The sequence below is a fragment of the Garra rufa genome, chromosome 7 (assembly GCF_049309525.1).
Source record: "Garra rufa chromosome 7, GarRuf1.0, whole genome shotgun sequence".
NCBI classification, from domain to species: domain Eukaryota; kingdom Metazoa; phylum Chordata; class Actinopteri; order Cypriniformes; family Cyprinidae; genus Garra; species Garra rufa.
The window spans coordinates 49,836,502-49,855,743 of NC_133367.1; the positions used below are offsets into that span (position 1 = coordinate 49,836,502).

General features: G+C 32.6%; 1 protein-coding gene across 1 annotated transcript in view; it reads left to right on the forward strand.

Moving 5' to 3' along the window:
* The window catches only part of LOC141338221 (NLR family CARD domain-containing protein 3-like), a 44,633-nt gene that overhangs the window by 3,558 nt on the left and 21,833 nt on the right, over positions 1-19,242 (forward strand). The window contains exons 6-9 of the mRNA XM_073843766.1: positions 4,934-5,020; positions 7,050-7,056; positions 7,639-7,805; positions 18,426-18,599. Of these exons, the coding sequence (XP_073699867.1) occupies positions 4,934-5,020; positions 7,050-7,056; positions 7,639-7,805; positions 18,426-18,599 (435 nt within the window). The remainder of the gene's footprint in view (positions 1-4,933; positions 5,021-7,049; positions 7,057-7,638; positions 7,806-18,425; positions 18,600-19,242) is intronic.

Consider the following 19,242-nt stretch of genomic DNA (forward strand, 5'->3'; position numbering starts at 1 on the left):
TTACTTCAATGAAATTTTACTTAAGTACAAGTAAAAGTACTGGTCAAATAATCTACTCAAGTAAAAGTAAAAAGTAACTCATTTAAAACTTTACTCTAAGTAAAATTTAGTGAGTAATTTTTTTATTTATTTTTTTGAACAGCAGTGCTGGGTGGGGGATTCTAGTGTTATTCAAAAAAACAAACAAGGGGATATACTTGAGGAAACAACTTTACAAATTAAAGTGCAATAAAAACTAATAAATAAGATACAATAAAAAAATAACCATATAAAACATTTAGGCAAATAATCCCATAAAACTTTAAATATCACACTCTCTTCTATGGGTGAGCATTCATTATAAAACACTCACAGGACAATAATTTGGACAACTAGGCAAATGTTTTGACGCAAAAATACGATAGGGATCAGAGCCCAGAGAACGCGCATAGTTTGTGAATCAATAGCGGACTTATGCGTGCAGAATGTACGACTCTGATATACACGAGTGTTATACATTAGGCACGCGCAAGTTTGTTATTACCTTGACATTAGCGCGACGGTTTGCTTCATACATGCAGCCGAGAGATGTAACTCTGCAAATCTGTCCGTCTCCATCTTTCTTGAGTTAGCGCTGTGTTTGTTCTCCCGCTCACCAAGCAATCAGTAGTTTCCGGTGCGCGATCCCCTCCTTCCCTCCACGCACATTTTTTTTTTATTAATTTTTTTTAATTTTTTTTTATTTATTTATTTTTATTTAGTAACGGATGATATTTAAAATGTAGTTAATAAGAATATTTAAATGAAAACGTACTTAAGTAAAAGTAAAATTACAAAATTTAAAAGTTACTTTAAAAAGTAGAAGTACACAAAAAACCTGCTCAATTACAGTAACGCGAGTAAATGTAATTCGTTACTTTCCATCTCTGGTTATTAGACAAAATGTTTTTTGGTGAAACTGGGGAAAAAGTGAAAGATTTTTAGTCTCAAGGGACTCAAGGGACAATAGATGCAAGCATGTAGTCATGTGACCTTTTACTTTTTTTTTTCTCCAGAAAAATATGGTTACTGTTTGGTATGCAGTTCAGTTTTCATGTTTGAAAATGTGCTTTATCGTTTTCGGACGTGTGAGAGCCATATGGTCAGGGGGCGTTCTGCACTCATCAATCCGCTCGACAGCGCTCTCACCATGGCCAGATTTTCTGGAATTTACCGATGTCTCTGTAGTGGTTACACATGACATGTAATTCATATTATGTCTATGGTTACACAGGGCTGCCACCTCTCACGTATTCAGTGTGAGACTCATGCAATTGACACTTTTCACACGCTCTCACGCCACACATCCATTTTCTCACGCAGTCAAAAGCACCCTCAGTTAAAACTGTAATAATAAGATACTGGCTAAACAGATTTGGCAAAAGCTTCAGTGCGTATTTGTGTTTGTGCTCTGGAAATCGCCAAAAGACAACGTGTTTTCGTAGCGCTGAGCAATGTAGCCAATCACAGACATTTATATTGATCTAGAACCATAGATATATATATACGTAGATATCCCATTGGACCGCTCCAAGCACGTAGATGCGTCCGCCATTTTGTAACGGTCCACTTGACTTCATTCACCATACTGTAGGTTCGCAGACCAACGGCTGTGCAGGACTGTGGCATTTCGAATATTCACTGATTACTATGGTCAGTTACATAGACCTATGGGTGAATGACGTCAAGTAGACCGCAGTGAAATGGAGGACGGCTCACGTATGACGGTTACAGTCGCTAATGAGGCATCTACGTATATATATCTATGTCTAGAACGCCTGTGATTGACCATTGCGTTCTGAATTCACTCACCTCTAAACGGCAGATTGCACTTGTGGACTCTCACTGTAAATAAGCGGTTCATTGATAATAAAAGGACTTTTGCGATTAACTGCAGCGACACGTTTTAGTGATTATCAATGAAGGGCTATTGAGCACTCCAAGGCTACGTATAATCCGTTTAGAATTTGAATAAAAGTTATGTTTTTCGTTCTGCTAACAGCTGTATATCCGGTACAAGAAGCAGAATTTCGGGAGTGATAAATCCCTCATGAATGAAGGATTAATTTTCGAATATGAGAAAAATATAATTTCTCAGAACAGCAGACTACAGAAAAATATTTGAATTTTCGTGTCAAAATATAATTTTTTTAAAATGCAGTTGCAATTATTTATAATGACTAAATCTAGGAATTCTTTTACTTCACATAACTTTTTACCACAACAAGAAAAGTAAATAGTTTTGCAGCACTGCAGCAGTTATTTTACATCATTTTATGATAAAAACAAAGTATGACATTTTTATAAATATATAAAAAAAAAATAACAAATAATTTCACAATGCTGAAGTCAGATCAAATTTTTATTAAAAAAAAAACTGCTCATGTGAACGTGTGTAGCACCTTTTTTGTATCATGATTTAAAATGCAGTGTTTAGTTCTAATTTTCAATTTATTATTATTTTTTTAACTGCAAAAACGGTTTCATTGCCAGAAAAAAAAAATATTTATGGCTGGTAAATTCTCTCAAATCACCAAAAAATGTTGTTTGTATCATGAATAAAATGGCAGATATGCCAAAAAGTTTTAGGCCCTGCTTGTAAGTGTAGAAATTACAAGAAAAGTATTGTAATTCCCCTACTGTAGAATAAGAGAAAATAACATACTGGTGAAATACTCATTTTTATTTACTTTACAGAATTGTTTTCCAATATTACTGTCGATCAATGCTGTATATCAGAAAGCTGCCTTTTACTCTTTTCTAGCAACTTTTTGATAGCTGTTTTTGTTGTTGTTGTTTATTAAATATTAGTACTCAATAAATAAAAATGTAAACTATATTTTAAATGATGTATTTAATAATAATTGTTTAGTATTAAGAAGCGTGCCTGTGTTCGTGATGGTGATTTTAGTTAACGTTACATTGTTCCGCCTTTAGATGGCGACAAGAGACTGTTTTATGAGTGAACAGTTAAAAGTGACTTTGGGACTTTTAAACTGAAAATTTAAGCGGAAGTTATGTTTAGCTTCAACAACAGTTTGCCACAGCGAATAAATGGACTGAGCAGCAAAATCACCTTTAACAGAAGAATGGATGTTAATATTTTCTTCAGTAAACTTTTAAACTAATGTCATATGATCGTGAATATGAATAATGAATCAGATGCAGGTCCGTTAATCACTTGCTCAGTCCATCTCTCTCTCTCATAATACTCAGAGCCATATAAAAAGAGAGTTGCGACACGCTTTGATCTCGCCGCCGCACGGTCACGTGGTTCATGGAGCTCTCAATAGTTCCAAACAGCTCCGCGCTGTCAATGTGTTTCAATGGAGTTAAATAGGATAGACAGCAGTTTTACTATATTTGCAGCAATTTCGAGTAATTATTAACACATAATGTGCATTGATTGTGTATTGATAACTTCTCTGAATACGCTTTACAATCGCATTTTATTCTGGGGAGTGATAAAGAGACATAATATGTTCTCATACTCTTTGGCAGTCAAATGTGACCAAACACCTTAAGTGTAACTTTTATTCAATTAAATAACTGTAATATATATAGATAAGTTCTATTTAGTAAATATTTTGAGGAGGTTTTTTTGTACTTAATATGTGCAATAATGATCCTGACCATTTAAAAGATAACATTTTCTAATATAGTATTTAGATTACAGTTAGTGTAATATTTAAGGTTAAATACATCTGCATGTGTATTTGGACATGATCAAACACTCTTTTTTTATACAGTATGTTTCGATTTAACGATTTAATGTTAAATTAAAAAAAAGTAATTTACTCTTGTTTTATGATATTCAAATATACAACATAAGTGAATATCATAAAAGGCAAGCAAAAATGGCATTTAACATAATAGAAAAGATGAAAATAATGTTTAAAAAAACACAAGGCAACGAATTGCATTCAGCATACATTTTTATCGTGTTTCTTGAATGCAGTCTTTACTGAAACTCATTCAACCTCCTACAGGGAGAGAAAGATTGCAGAAAGACTAAAAACATAAAAATATGACAACTAGTATCTGGTTATGGTCGCTATTACGGTGTTTCTCACGTTATCCAGCTGCATTTACAGTTTAACTGTTTATTTTTTAACGATAAACATTAACTATAACACGCTTCATAAAACACCACTATTGGCCAGTTTTTCGAGAGGTCAACTGATGCGTTAAAATGTAAAGAAATGCAGTAATTTCTTCAATATACTTGCGACTGTGCTTGAGAAGCGCTGAAATGAATGGGCTTCAATGGAGGCGCTATTGGTTGTTTGGAACTATTGACCGCTCCATGACACGCTTTACTTCCGCATTCCTCAGTTCCTATGGAAGCCTATGGGAGTGTCGCAACTCTCTTTTTATATGGCTCTGATAATACTCAAACATGATACAGTGAGGTTTTAATACAGTAATCATAGGCTTTTAATGAAGCAACTCAACTTTCCTTCGTTACTAGTTCTAAACTGACGTTTTGGAATTAGTGAGATTTGTAATATTACTTGCATATCATTGCTCTTTTGTTGATTCTGATTGCTTTCATTTTCCTCATTTGTAAGTCGCTTTGGATGAAAACGTCTGCTAAATGACTAAATGTAAATGTACTGCTGCACAATAAACGGGCTGAATACAAATTAAAATATAGTTCAGGTTTAAGACTCAAGTCATTTTGGGGAATATTTATGGGAATATTTGGGTCCTATTTGTTGAGTCAAATGTGAATTTATTTAATTTTGAGTCTGAAGTCTATTAAAATGGGACTTGACTCTGAGTCTCTCTCAGTTCCTGGTTTAATAATTGATATCTATGATATGTATTACATCTGTGTTTATCAGCAATTACATTAGACACATGAGTCAAGCACTAATAACTCATCTTTAGTTTTTCTGTTTATTCTCTGCAGTCTTTCCAGCTGTCCTATTACACAGAAAGGTGTTGCTCTGATTTCTGCTCTACTGGAGGATCCACACTGTAAACTGGAGAAACTAGAGTGAGTCTCATCACATCTCAGTAACTATAAGGTTTGGAGTAAAAAGTAAAAACTCAGATGTGTTTTCTGTAGCAGTGGTTTTGTTGGCTTCCCTTTCACCCTCAGTTCAAACCCTTTTAAAATAAATGTATAAATAATTAATAAATAAAAATAATTAAATTGGCATCTTATTAATTGCAATATTTTGATGAAGCCTTTAGTGTTTGTCTTTAATATCACAGCTACAGTGACTGCTAGAATCTAGAAGTGCTTCTTTCATTACTGCACACCAGTATTAGAGTACAATCGGGCCAAAGACACGTGTCTCCTCAGAGTTATCAGACAAATGAATATTGAATGCAACTTCCAAAGGGAAAATATAGAAATATATGAGGTGGAAAGAACAGCTTTTTATGTCACACTCGAGGTAAAAGACTCACCAGTATGGGGCAATAGTTCTACAATATTGATATAAATATTTCAACTAAAGTAATATGTTTTACATTATATCTAAGTTAATTATTGTCTAAAACAACCCCTTCAGCAATGATTGTACCATATTCTGCTTTGATCAAATAATTCACTTTTATTAACTGAGTACACTGTAAAATGGATTTATTAACTCCTTCAGCTCTGCGGCATATTTTGTATTTTTTACTGATTTTGTCCTCCCTGAATTCAAAAGAGCACCGACTCACATACATTGGAGTAAATTGATAAAAATGGTCTCATTTCAAAGTAATTTTTTAACATATTCTTTAAACACATGGGTGCAATAATTACTATTTTTTGATTGCATTTTTTCATAATATTTTGATAAACACAAATAAAAGATCAAATTTTATTATTATTTAACTGAGATTAAATTATTATTATTATAATAATAATAATTATTATTATTATTTTTATTATTTTTATTTAACTGAGATTTAATTGAAGGGAGGCAGTTTGTCCTCTAGGGGTCTCCATTCTGCAAGATAAGGCATCCCTGAATTAAAAAGTGTCCTATTCCCACATACATTGGGCTAAATGGTTTAAAATGGTCTCATTTTACACAAAACACCTTAAATTTTAACACATGGGTGGAATAATTCATAGTTATTATTGTATTTGTTGATAAACCATAGTGTCCTAACTCTGGTCAAGATCGCGGTGAGCGCTAGGGGCCGGTGTCCAGTTCATGAGCAGTGTGTCCTCCTCCCTCGTGTTTGGAAAGACTTAAATCGAGATCGGATTGGTCTAGGAGTTTGATCTGTGTCTCTTTGGACAGATCTGATTGGGAGCTTTTCAGACATATGACACAATACGTGATGACGTAATCACCAGTCAACATAAACGTGTTAAGGCAAGCTTCATTTGATAAATGACTCATCTATGTTTGGTCAGTTTGAGCGATATGAATATGAATATAAATATTACTTCATCATCTTCACGAAGGGGGCATTGTTTATGGAGGTAAATTCAAACCTTTTATGTTATGTTATGTTATGTTATGTTATGTTATGTTATGTTATGTTATGTTATGTTATGTTATGTTATGTTATGTTATGTAAAATAAATGGAAAAGTGATGGGAAGGACAAGAAAGTTGAGTTTATAAGCTTTCAAATTGCATATATGTCTAGTTCACTTCTTCACAATTTATTAATTCTGTTCAATAACTCTGATGAGGGGGGATGCAGAGCTGAAGAGGTTAAAAAACAAACGAACAAACAAAAAAACAGGAATTATTTCATCTAAAGAAAAATAAAAAGATTGTGATAGATTCTTACACTGCTTGAAGATCCTATAACTTAAAATGGCTTTATATTATCTTAATTAAAAGATTGTTTATATCTTGTGAGTGATGATATATTACTAAATATGATGTTGCATTAAAATATGGTGATTATTTATTTTTTTAACACCAAATACCATCTTTTTTTAAATGCTCCAGTTAAAGCTGAAAACATAAACAAGACCTTTGTTTCAAAATATAAGCCTGTAATTTTAATGATTCTCATTTGCTACATAAGTCTGTAATAATTTTAAATGTGTCTGTGCATCTTTAGCCCCATTGTAAACTACCACACGAGTCCAAATATAATATGATATAACATAATCCAAAATAAAACATATAGATAAATAATTACAAAAATACAAATTGACAAATATTTATCAATTTCATGAATAACAGATCTACAAATACTCAGTGGCACCAAGACTTGAATATTTTAATCTGTTTGAAGAGTACTTATTTAAGAGGAAACAGCATTCATAAATGCTACTTTAATAGAGTGATGTCTATTTTCCAAATTTCCCTGCCCTCTCAACCACCTCACAATCTCAAAAACACCAGAGTAATATGTTATACTATAATGTTACTATTCATATTTTAATATTATTGTCTTTATAGTACTACACATGGTTTGATGAATGAAAATGATGAACTAGTTCAGTATCAGGAATCATGTGGTAAAGTGCATTTCAATTAGTTTCTTAGCTTGTGCTTGTTCTGTCAAGTTGAAATCTCCATAGTGCCAATCCTGGTGTTTAGAAAAAGTAGTGCTCATACAAACACACAAACAAACACACTCTCACCCTAAAGATTAAACACAATCTCAGAGATCATTCATGTTCTTCACTCTCTACAGGCTGAGTAACTGCAGTATTGGAGAGGAAGGCTGTGCTGCTCTGATTTCAGCTCTGAGATCAAACCCCTCACACCTGAGACAACTGGATCTGAACTATAATAAACCAGGAGACTCAGGAGTGAAGCTGTTGTCTGCTCTACTGGAGGATCCACACTGTAAACTGGAGACATTAAGGTGAGTCTCATCACATATCAGTAACTACAAGATTTGGAGTAAAAAGTAAAAGTAAAAAAATAACAGTTTTCTGTTGAAGTGGTTTTGTTCGCTGCCCTCTCACCCTCAGTTCAAACCATTTTAAAATACATGTAAAAATTAATAAATAATCATTTAATTGGCTTCTTATTAATTGCAATACTTTGCTGGAGCCCTTTTTCAACACCAGCACTTTAGTGTTTGTCTTTAATATCACAGCGACAGTTACCTCGTATTGTTACATAGACAAACTACATTTTGGGGGGTTGAATTCTTTCTTGAAAAACAATTTTTGAAAACCTATTTCTTAATAGTGAACGAATAAAACAGGAAAAACACAAAACTTGTAAATAAAATAAAAATGTTATATATATAATTGAATAACAATAGTCTACATATGAATGGGTGTTCATCAACTGATTGCATGTCGTCAGAGTTTACAGTGTTGACAGCTTCATAAAAAATAGTCTAATGGAAGCGCTGTAGTTTTGCTGTATATAGCTACTAAAAATATGAAAAGCACACAAATAACATTTTAATTTACTTGCATTTTTGACCAAAGATAGTAATTGATTTCATGAATACAGGAGCCTGATTTTTGTTTGAATTGTCAGAATCTATAGTACATAACAAATAAAATAATATGCAAACAAATCACAAACATTTGCAGTCAAGACAGTGAAAAAACAAGTGCTGAATGAAAAACAGATTTGTCCAGGTTCACATTTAATGGTTCACATCGATATTTTATAACTTGAGCCAAAGAAAAATAAATAACTTGCACTAAACAATATTTCTATGAAAACTATTTTATAAAATCTGGCACGAAAGTATATTTTTCTTGTTGAAGAAAGTCAATGAATTTAAATTCTAGATTTGATCTAAACAAAAAGATATAGATTTAATCAAAGCAAGAATTCCCATTTAAGAAATAATATTACAAATGAGTTATAATTACTACAACTGACTTCCAGTCACAGCCTCAGATGAAATCAACTGAAATAAAAGCAGAGGAGGATTAAACAGCTCCACACACAGCATTACCAGCTTCACACATTACTAACCAGGGCTGCGTTTCCCAAAACCAACTTTGGTCACAAGTTCAGTCGTTACCAACAGAGTTCAACAGAAGTTGTGACCATAGTTGGCTAATGATGCTTTTGGGAAACGCACCCCAGTTTGACTTTATTTGTCACACAGAAGTTCACACTGAGAATTAACAGAGGTTTATTTTCATAGTTTTAGTGAATTTCATTTGAAGGTTACCATTTTTTGAATAGTGTTTGCTTTAGTTGGTCACTAGGTCATTGTCTTTATAACATTGTTTTTTAAAGCACATTATCATAACAAAGAAAAATTCAGATATACAGATCTTTGAACATCACGAAACAAGCTACTAAAAAATCACAACACAAATTTGAATTTGAATTTATTTATTGAGGGAAAGCCCCTTGAGATGCTCCATCTCATTTTCGAGGGGGACCCTATAACGCATACATAGAACAATACGAAATACAACACAAGTAAAAAAAAAAAATAAATAAAAATAAAAAACATACAAAAAATTCACAGCTCACTTCCCTATTCACCCACCCATAATCTACAATTATGTCAAAAAAAAGCATGTACATAAAAAATAATATACATTTTAGTACAGTAATGAAAACCTAAATATAAATAAGTAGTTTATCAGAAATATTAATAAAAAACATTTTTGTAAAAAATAAAAATAAAATAAAATAAAATAAAAATAACATATACATAAATATATATATTGCCTATAGACAATTCTCACTCTAAAGTTAAAAACATAAACAGGTTGTTTTCAAGTGAGATATTAAATTAATCCTAAAAAGATGAAAAGATGTAATTGATTTAAGGGAAGAAGGAAGATTGTTCCAATCATATGGAGCTTTATATTGAAAAGACCTTCGACCAACTTCAGTAAGGATTCTGGGAATAAAAAAATGTGGATACTGCATATGACGAAGTGAATAAATAGATGTAGATGAAACTAAAAACTGTTTTAAATAAGAAGGAAAATTTAAATAAATACACTTGAAAAGAAACTGAAGCCAATGATATTGCCTTCGGGATTTAGGTTGAAGCCAACCAAGAGCTTCATACAACATACAATGATGAGTTCTATAAGGACATCTCAAAACAAACCTACATAAAGAATTATGAATAATGTTTAAAGGTTTTAAATTGGTATCAGAAGTATTTTGATAAATAATGTCTGCATAGTCAATAATAGGAAGAATTAATTGGGAGATTAATCTTTTCCTGACTTGAAATGAAAAGCAATTAATTGAGCGATAAAGAGAACCGAGACACCCATATGATTTTTTAGTAATATAGTCAATGTGATGCTTAAAAGACAATTCAGGATCGAGCCAAAGACCAAGATATTTGAATCGATCGACTTTACATAAGAGTGACCCATCTTTAAAAATAATATCTAAGTCAAAAGAGTGAGAACGATGACATCTTCTAGAAAACACCATACTACAGGACTTCTTTTTGTTAAGAATGAGTTTATTTTTATAAAACCAATTCTGTAATGAGTTAAAGTCTAACTGCAAAGAGGACTGAATATATGAAGTATCAGAATGAGAAAAATAAATAACGGTATCATCTGCATAAAGCTGAATAGACGAATGTAAGCAGATTTTGGGAAGGTCGTTAATAAATAAACAAAAAAGCAAAGGACCTAGGGTTGATCCTTGGGGAACACCCTTGTCAACAACCAAGTAATCCGAGTTTAAACCTTGGAATGAAACATATTGTCGTCTATTATGAAGATAAGAATTAAACCAAAGAAGAGAGTTTTGATCAAAACCTATAGAATGTAACTTATCAAGCAGAAGATAATGATCCACCATATCAAATGCTTTAGAAAGATCGATAAAGATAGCACCGGTAGTTTGACATTTATCAGAAGAAGTAAACAAATCACTGGTGAATTTCATTAGAGCTGTAGTGGTAGAGAAATTAGGTCTAAAACCTGACTGAAATGGGGACAAAATATTAAACTGATTAATATAATTAGATATTTGATTGAAAATTAATTTCTCTAAAACCTTTGCTACAGTACAAATAATAGAAATTGGACGGTAATTATTCAAATCAGATGGGTCACCACTTTTGAAAAGAGGAATAGTCTTAGCACATTTCCATATGGAAGTCATTGAACAAGAAGATAAAGATAGATTAAATAAATCAGTCAAAGGATACATTAAGATGTGAGAAGCTAGTTTAACAAATTTAGCTTCCAAACCATCTGGACCAGGCCAACTATATTCTTTTAACCCACGTATTGCTTTTAAAGTATCAGAGGGAGAAATTTTACTGAAAGAAATTAGCTGATTTAAACAGCCACTAGAAGAGAAGGTGTCAGAATATTTAATAGTAGAATGTGTACCTATGGAAGTAAAATAATTATTAAACGCATAAGATATCTGAATAGGATCAGAAATATGTTCATTATTGATCATTATCTCTTTTAAAGAGGTTTTGTTTCTCTTATTTAAAACGTTATTTAAATGGTTCCAGAAATGTCTGGGGTTACGAAAATCTTGAGAAAAACAATCATTATAGTAATTAGATTTTGCATTCCTTGTCTTGGTTTTACACATATTCCTAAGCTGTCTATAAGATTCCCAGTCCTCTGGCAATTTAGTTTTGCGATATATAGTCCAAGCCTTATCCCTTTGCTTGAAAAGATGAATCAAATCTGAGTTAATCCAAGGAAGATGCCTGCCTTTAACTCTTATTGTTTTCAAAGGAGCATGCTTATTGATTACATTGATGACTTCAGAATAAAAGAAGTTCCAGGCGTCATCAACTGAGGGAATTAATTCAAGCCTGTTCCAATTAATAGACACTAAATCATAAATAAAATAGTCATAATTAATATTCTTATATTGTCTAATTGTAATATATTTTGAAGAAAGGCGAGGCATTTTGATTTTCCAAACACAGAATATAGCAGAATGATCACTTAAACAATCTGACATTACACCTGATTTAATAATTCTTTCCGGATTAGTGACCAATATCCAGTCCAACAGAGATGATACATTTGGACTAACTCTGGTGGGCTCATCAATTAACTGAGTAAGATTGATGCTACTAAATAAATGTTTATCATTAGAGGAAGCACGATCCAACCAGTTACAATTAAAATCACCCAAGATAATGAGTTCAGTATGCCTTCCTGAAGAATTAATAACTGACAAAATACATTTTGTGGAATCAGCAGGAGCAGATGGAGGTCTATACAAGCAACCTATAGTTAGCTGTTTGTTATCATGAAAATTAATATTAACAAATAAACATTCAAAATTAACTGGTGATATTAACGGAGTTACACACACAGAATTTAACTGAGCAGCAACATATATAGCAACACCACCTCCTCTTGAAGGTCTATCAATTCTAAATAAAACAAACTTTTCAAGTTGTATATCCTCGTCGCTAATTCGATCATGTAACCAAGTTTCAGATAAAGTAACAATATGAGGTTTATAAAGAGAAACCCAGGCTCTTAAAAGATCAATTTTAGGGAGAAGACTTCTGATATTCAAATGTACAATTTTTAAACCTTTAGGTGAATCTATAGTTCAAAAAATAAATTAAATTAAATAAAGTCATAGAATTGGTTAGGGTAACATATGGGTAAGAGCCGCAAAACAACACAGTCATAAACACAAACAAAAAAACAAAATAGAAAACACAGAATGACCAAAGAAAAAGCTACTACAGGTTAAGTCTGATACAATAATAATATTAAACATAAAAAGGACCTTTTAACTCGATAATATAAACAAATAAGGTGATAAAAAAACTGATAAATTACTAGCAGCGGTTTTCAAAGCAAAGTATACTTAAAGTGCTACTCACAATCAAATCACAAAGGAAATTGATATTCACAGAATCAAAAAAACAACAACAAAAAAACAGCTGCAATTCAGAGACCTACTCACAATCCTCCACTCACGAAATAAAGAATAAATAGTCCGAAAAAAAAATAGTCACTTAAAAAAGAAAAAACGTACTTATAGTCCAACAATCACAGAGTAGAGGATAAGTAGTCATGGAAAAAAAGATCGGCATCCTCGGCTCAACGAAACAGTTTGGGCTTTCCATCCACCATAACTCTTAGAGTTGCAGGTAGGGATGCTCATTTCGGTTAGTTTTCCTGACCGACAACCGCTGCTCGTTATCCGATCATTAACCGTTAACTGATAAAATTTGAATAATGAATTCGTTTAAAATAAAAATAGAATGCACGAGTATCTATGAAGGCAAATCAATGCCATTAATAAACGAGCGCACCACTGATGCTGTCACATACACGAGAGGAAAACAGTTCTATATTTACAGTTTTTATATTTCTTAAATTAGAATTTTTGTTTTGATTAAATCTATATCTTCAGATCAAAACTAGAATTTAACTGACCAACAAGAAAAATATACTCTGTGCCAGGTTTATAGAACAGTTTTTATAGAAATATTGTTATTTTAAGTTTTTTATTTTAAATTTTTTAATTTTCCAAGATATAGATGTGAACCATTACCCTAAATTTTTTTAATTGGGTGAATGATTTTTTTTTTGTGTGTATTCCGTCATACATTAAAGGCATAATTCGATACGGCAAAGTCAAAAATATTAGAAAAGATTTTTAGAATTCATTTTGAAGAACACTTGCTAAGTTTCCATCAGGTTTTTGATGTTTTGTTATCGACAAAGAAAATATGCGTAAAAACAAAAAACATTATTTTTCTGATTAACTTTTATATATTTCTTATATATATTTTTCTATATAATTATTAAATTAACAAAATGAAATAAACTGTGCAACAAGTAGCAGCCTATATGCAGAATTTAGTTTCATTTTTGTGATGCGCTCACAGTGGCATCCTGTTTGTTTCCGTCATTTAAAAAAAGTGTTGTTTTTATTGTGAATATAGCCTACACAAATATAATAAATATTTAGAATAGTTTTGAAAAATGTCTTACTCTTAAAACACCACAGAAGGAGTAGCCTATTGCTGAGTAAAGTTGTTTCCACATTTATAAGGGAGGAATAAATCAAGTGATGGTGTCGGCGCCTCTGGCAGTTAAGCATTAGGCTACTAACTGGACAACGCAGTCTGTTCATTGACAATAAAATACAGCCAATACAGGTAAATAATTACTAAAATACAAATTGACAAATCTTTTTCCTGTTCATGAATAACAGATTTGCAAGTACTCAGTGGCACCAAGACTTGAATATTTTAATCAGTTTGAAGAGTATTTATATAAGAGAGAACATCATTCATAAATACTACTTTCTCTAATTCAGTGTGAGAAAAAAAATACAGTGATGTTCATTTTCTAAATTTCCCTGCCCTCTAAACCACTTCACAATCTTAAAAACAGCAGAGTAATATGTCAAATTAAATTGTTAAAAATGTAAGGGTCAAGAGATCAACTAATGCAAACATTGACCACTTTAAAGGTTGCTTACAAAATGTGATTTTCTCCTTTGGTGATTCTGCTTGTTAACATCAGGTGTCTTCAATAATGATCAATCATCACTTAATTAATCACTAATTATCTCATTAACTTTAATGTCATAAACTCTGCTTCAGTGTTAATTTACACTCTTGAGAGTAAACTCAAATAAACTCCCGGGAGAGATAAATTAACTCTGGCCTCAGTCGCACTTGAGTTGCATTTTTATAGTCTTCAGACTTGACTTGACGATTACTTTTGACCCGACTCCAGGAGAAGGACTTGTGAATATGTTAAAAGCAACTCGAGTCTTTTATCCTTAAATACTGATATTTACAGTAATATATTTATAATAGACACTTTATCTTTACGTGACATTTTAACTATAAAATCTTCAGTTCCAGTACAGGGTATATGTCAAACATTACATGACAAACCAGTTTTCATGACTGCTGCTTGTCAGAGAAAGTGTTAACAGCATTATAAAATAACACTGATATCTATTGATTTTATTTGGAGTTAAAAGCTAACTTAGAAAAGTGTTTTCAATATCATTTTTAATATCCGTGAGAATAAAAATAATGAACATTTATACAGTGGTGGCCAAAATGATTCGAACACTAGTATTTTCACCAGCTGAAATCTCACAGAAACCTCACTGGATTATTTCAATTAATGGCAAAATGAATGTTAGGAAATGTAAACTGATATTTCCTACTTACACACAGAGGTGGGTAGTAACGAATTACATTTACTCCGTTACATTTACTTGAGTAGATTTTTGGGGTAACTAGTACTTTTAGAGTATATGTAAAGATAGGTACTTTTACTCGTACTCAAGTACATTTATAGTGAAAAAACTTTACTTTTACTTCGCTACATTTGATGGCATTCCTCCGTTACTGTCCTCAGAAACGTGTCGTTGGAATTTTCATTTCATGTCTGATAAAACTGCGTTAATACTGCTGTGTATACAGCTGTTACTATGGAAACAGTTTGAAATTCAGGGTCTTCGCTTCATATCAATCAGATCAGAAGTAACTAGTAACTGGCTACTTGAGTACTTTTTCCATCGGATACTTTTTACTCTTACTCAAGTAACTATTAAGATTGTTACTTTTACTCATACTTGAGTAAATATTTCCATAAGTACTTGTACTTTTACTTGAGTACAGATTGTGGGTACTCTACCCACCTCTGCTTACACACTACAGCGAAAGATAGAAATAACTGACCTAAAACCATTTTAGCTGGTAAAAATACTAATGTTCAAGTAATTTTGGCCACCAATATATATATATATCAATCTTCATATATTACAAACATCAATTTAGCTTATCTTTTGGTGTCTTTTCTTCAAATAATTTTATGTAAAACAGCTCTATATGTAACGAGTGCATACAGAAGACCTAAACGGGATGCATTAATTCTGGTTTCTGCGTGTGACGTTCAGCATGAATCCTTTTTTTCTTTCCTGAGATGGACATGAGCTGGCATCATCTTGCTGGGCTGGAGTCTTCTTCTCTGCTGTAAATAAAAAAAATTGTTATTAATGTAAAAGTTAACAAGCAAAACTGACAGCTTGATGACAATATACAGTACAAGTTGGATTGGCCAGACTGTGTCAGATAAGACTTACATACAAAATGTGCAGAGCAGAGTATTTTTACAGCTAAGAGCAGTTTAGAAATAAATTAACACAAATAATAAAAGTACAAACATGCAATATGTGAGAAAATACAGCACATTCAACAAATTAAAAATAGGTCACAAAAAATTTAACAGACAAAACAAGGGACACCCTTATGATGCCACACCAAACATACAAGGACAGGCTATTCTGATAGCATTAGGGCCGATTACAAACGACTTTTTTTGGGAAGGGGGCGCCATTTGTAGGGACGTTCCAAATGAAAGTGAGCTTAATCTCTTCACGAAAGGCCCTTCCAGAAGTCTGTGGGCGAAGGGAACAGTTCATGGTCTCTTCACGGAAGTGATTTTGGTTAGTGATCATGTGATCTTCAGTTAGGAGCTTTTGCGATGCATTTTAAAGCAAAGTTGGGGTTGATTTCGACTTCACATACAAACATAAGGAGAATATGCTGATTAACTTTGTCTTTATTTTCATGTAATACAAAATAATTTCCATCAGTGATAGAAGTATTATTTAAGACGCAGTAATGTATAGCAGAAATGCACCACGTTTTAAAGTATATTTAAAAACTGTATTGTATTGTATTATAATAACCGAAAGACAATTGATGCATTGTGACAACGGATATGTTACTAACATGTAAGCATTAAATAACAAACATTAATCATTTGACTGACGGAGGCTTGCGAGATCTTATGTCTTTTGGTCGGACACAGTTTCTCCTTTAGCCTTGAGTGACGCAGTTTTGCTGAGAATTGATGGCGTTTAGTCTGTGGCGCGATGCTATTTTAACTGATATCCGACGACTGACGCTCAAGTACAAAACACATAGTCCTATGAAAAATGTTGTGCAGTTTTAAAGTCTTACCTGTTGCTGCATTTTCTTTTCGTTTTAAAGCAATATCCATCGCGCGGTATCTAGCAAGAGACAAACATACGTAGCTTCAAACGGCTAATCCACAAACACACACAGACGCAATTCCAGATTAAATTTGATACAGTCGTGTCAGTCCTTTACTGAAATAATGACGTTAGCAATAAAATGTTGCCATGTATCAAAATTTATAAAAATGTCATGCTCTTTTTGGAATAATACGCGAACACTTACCGGTTAATGTGGATGTCCGCCCGCTTCCACCTCTTCCTCTCACGCTCTCATGGTCGACTTTCTCTCTCACGCTCTCTGAAAGTTAAAGACGCATAACTTCACGAGTGAAAACTGTAAATATAACAATAATAACAAAAATGTTGAAATAATGAGTAACTTTACCTTTCTGAGGTTAAATTGCAAAAAAAAAATACGTCCATTACGTCGGTTAATACAGCTGAGAGAAAATGCAGCTCAAAACTATACTGTACTATGATTCACAGGAAAATACAATTTTACTGTAAAATTTCCCACTGTTGTAGTTTTACCCATGATGCTTTGCAGATTTACAGCAACATACTGTATACATAATCTACAGTATTGTTTTTCAACCTTTTTTGAGCCAAGGTACATTTTTAATTGAAGAAAAATCACAAGGCACACCAACAATCGAAACTGTAAAAAAATGTAATTCTGTAGCCTATATTAATAATATACAGCCATTCTTATCGAAGTGTCTTGAACAGGAATCAAATAAACACAAAGAAAAAAGTATTTTATGATCTTTCATAATCTACAGTATGGATTTGTTCATTTTACAGTAATAATGCTGTGAAAACTACAGAATTGTGTTACAGTGTACATGTCAAAATGTGTGGTTTCTTTTTTTTTTTTTTTTTTTGTCTCGACCTCTGCTTGAAAGAAAATATAGAGGCCTGTGTCAAATATTTCCTTATGTGTCATGATCGATAGGACTCTTATAGAATTTGATAACAGAAAAACTGTTTTGAACATAGTAATGGATTAAAACATAAGTAACAGGCTGGATGTACATTAACCTTACATCTTAACACCTCTTAAAAAAAGCAAGATCAAAATTAAAATAAGCAGATCCCAGATCATACATTTTGTCTATAAATTTTGTCTAACAGCTTCATAAATAGGAAGATTTCAATACATGAGGATTTTGAATGGATTTTTTTAGCAAGCCATTAAATGACTCGAGACTCGATTCTGACTCGTGACCAAAGACTTAAGATACGACTCGGACTTCAGGTTAAAGACTTGTGAATATCTCTGCTATAATGTTACTCTTAATATTTTAATATTATTGTCTACATAACACTACAAATGGTTTGAAGAACAAAAATGATGAACTAGTATCAGGAATCATGTGGTAAAGTGCATTTCAATTAGTTTCTTAGCTTGTGCTTGTTCTGGCAAGTTGAAATCTCCATAGTGCCAATCCTGGTGTATAGAAAAAGTAGTGCTCATACAAACACACAAACACAAACACTCTCACCCTAAAGATTAAACACAATCTCAGAGATCATTCATGTTCTTCACTCTCTGCAGGCTGTATGGCTGCAGTATTGGAGAGGAAGGCTGTGCTGCTCTGATTTCAGCTCTGAGATCAAACCCCTCACACCTGAGAGAACTGGATCTGAGCGATAATAAACCAGGAGACTCAGGAGCGAAGCTGTTGTCTGCTCTACTGGAGGATCCACACTGTAAACTGGAGACACTAAGGTGAGTGTTATTATATTATTGAACACAAAAACTGTGTGAAAATGCTGCCAAAAAATTCATGTTAAAGGGATAGATCACCCAAAAAAATGAAAATTCTGTTGTCACTTTACTTATCTTTTAGTCATTTCAAAACAGTACGACTTTCTTCTGTGGAAAATAAAAATAGATATTTATTTTGAGACATGTTTACCAGAATAACAAATAATAGCCCGTACTGGGCAGAGCCTATAGACAGGGCTTACTTCTGTAGGCATAAATTTGACAACCTGTGTGAGAAATACAATTAATTATTATCTTATAGCCTAAATATAAATTTATTCACTCACAGCTACCCCCATCTTTGGCACATTGCCTGTTTTATTGAGCTGACATATCAAAGTATGTGACCATGGAGAACTCTATAGATCAGTGCATGCGACACACTGGACACTGCATTTTGCAGACCACTATCCATTAGGTGTAAATAAGCAACAGTCATACCTTTTGTTTTAAACAATATGATGATTTTATTTCATTAATATTCAGTATTAACTGATGTCTCACAAAATGGTGTTTTATTTTTCTGCCAAATAAACATTTTAAGTAAAGACACAGAACCGCTTTGCAACTGACTCCAGCATAACGCACAGAATGGTGCTTCGTT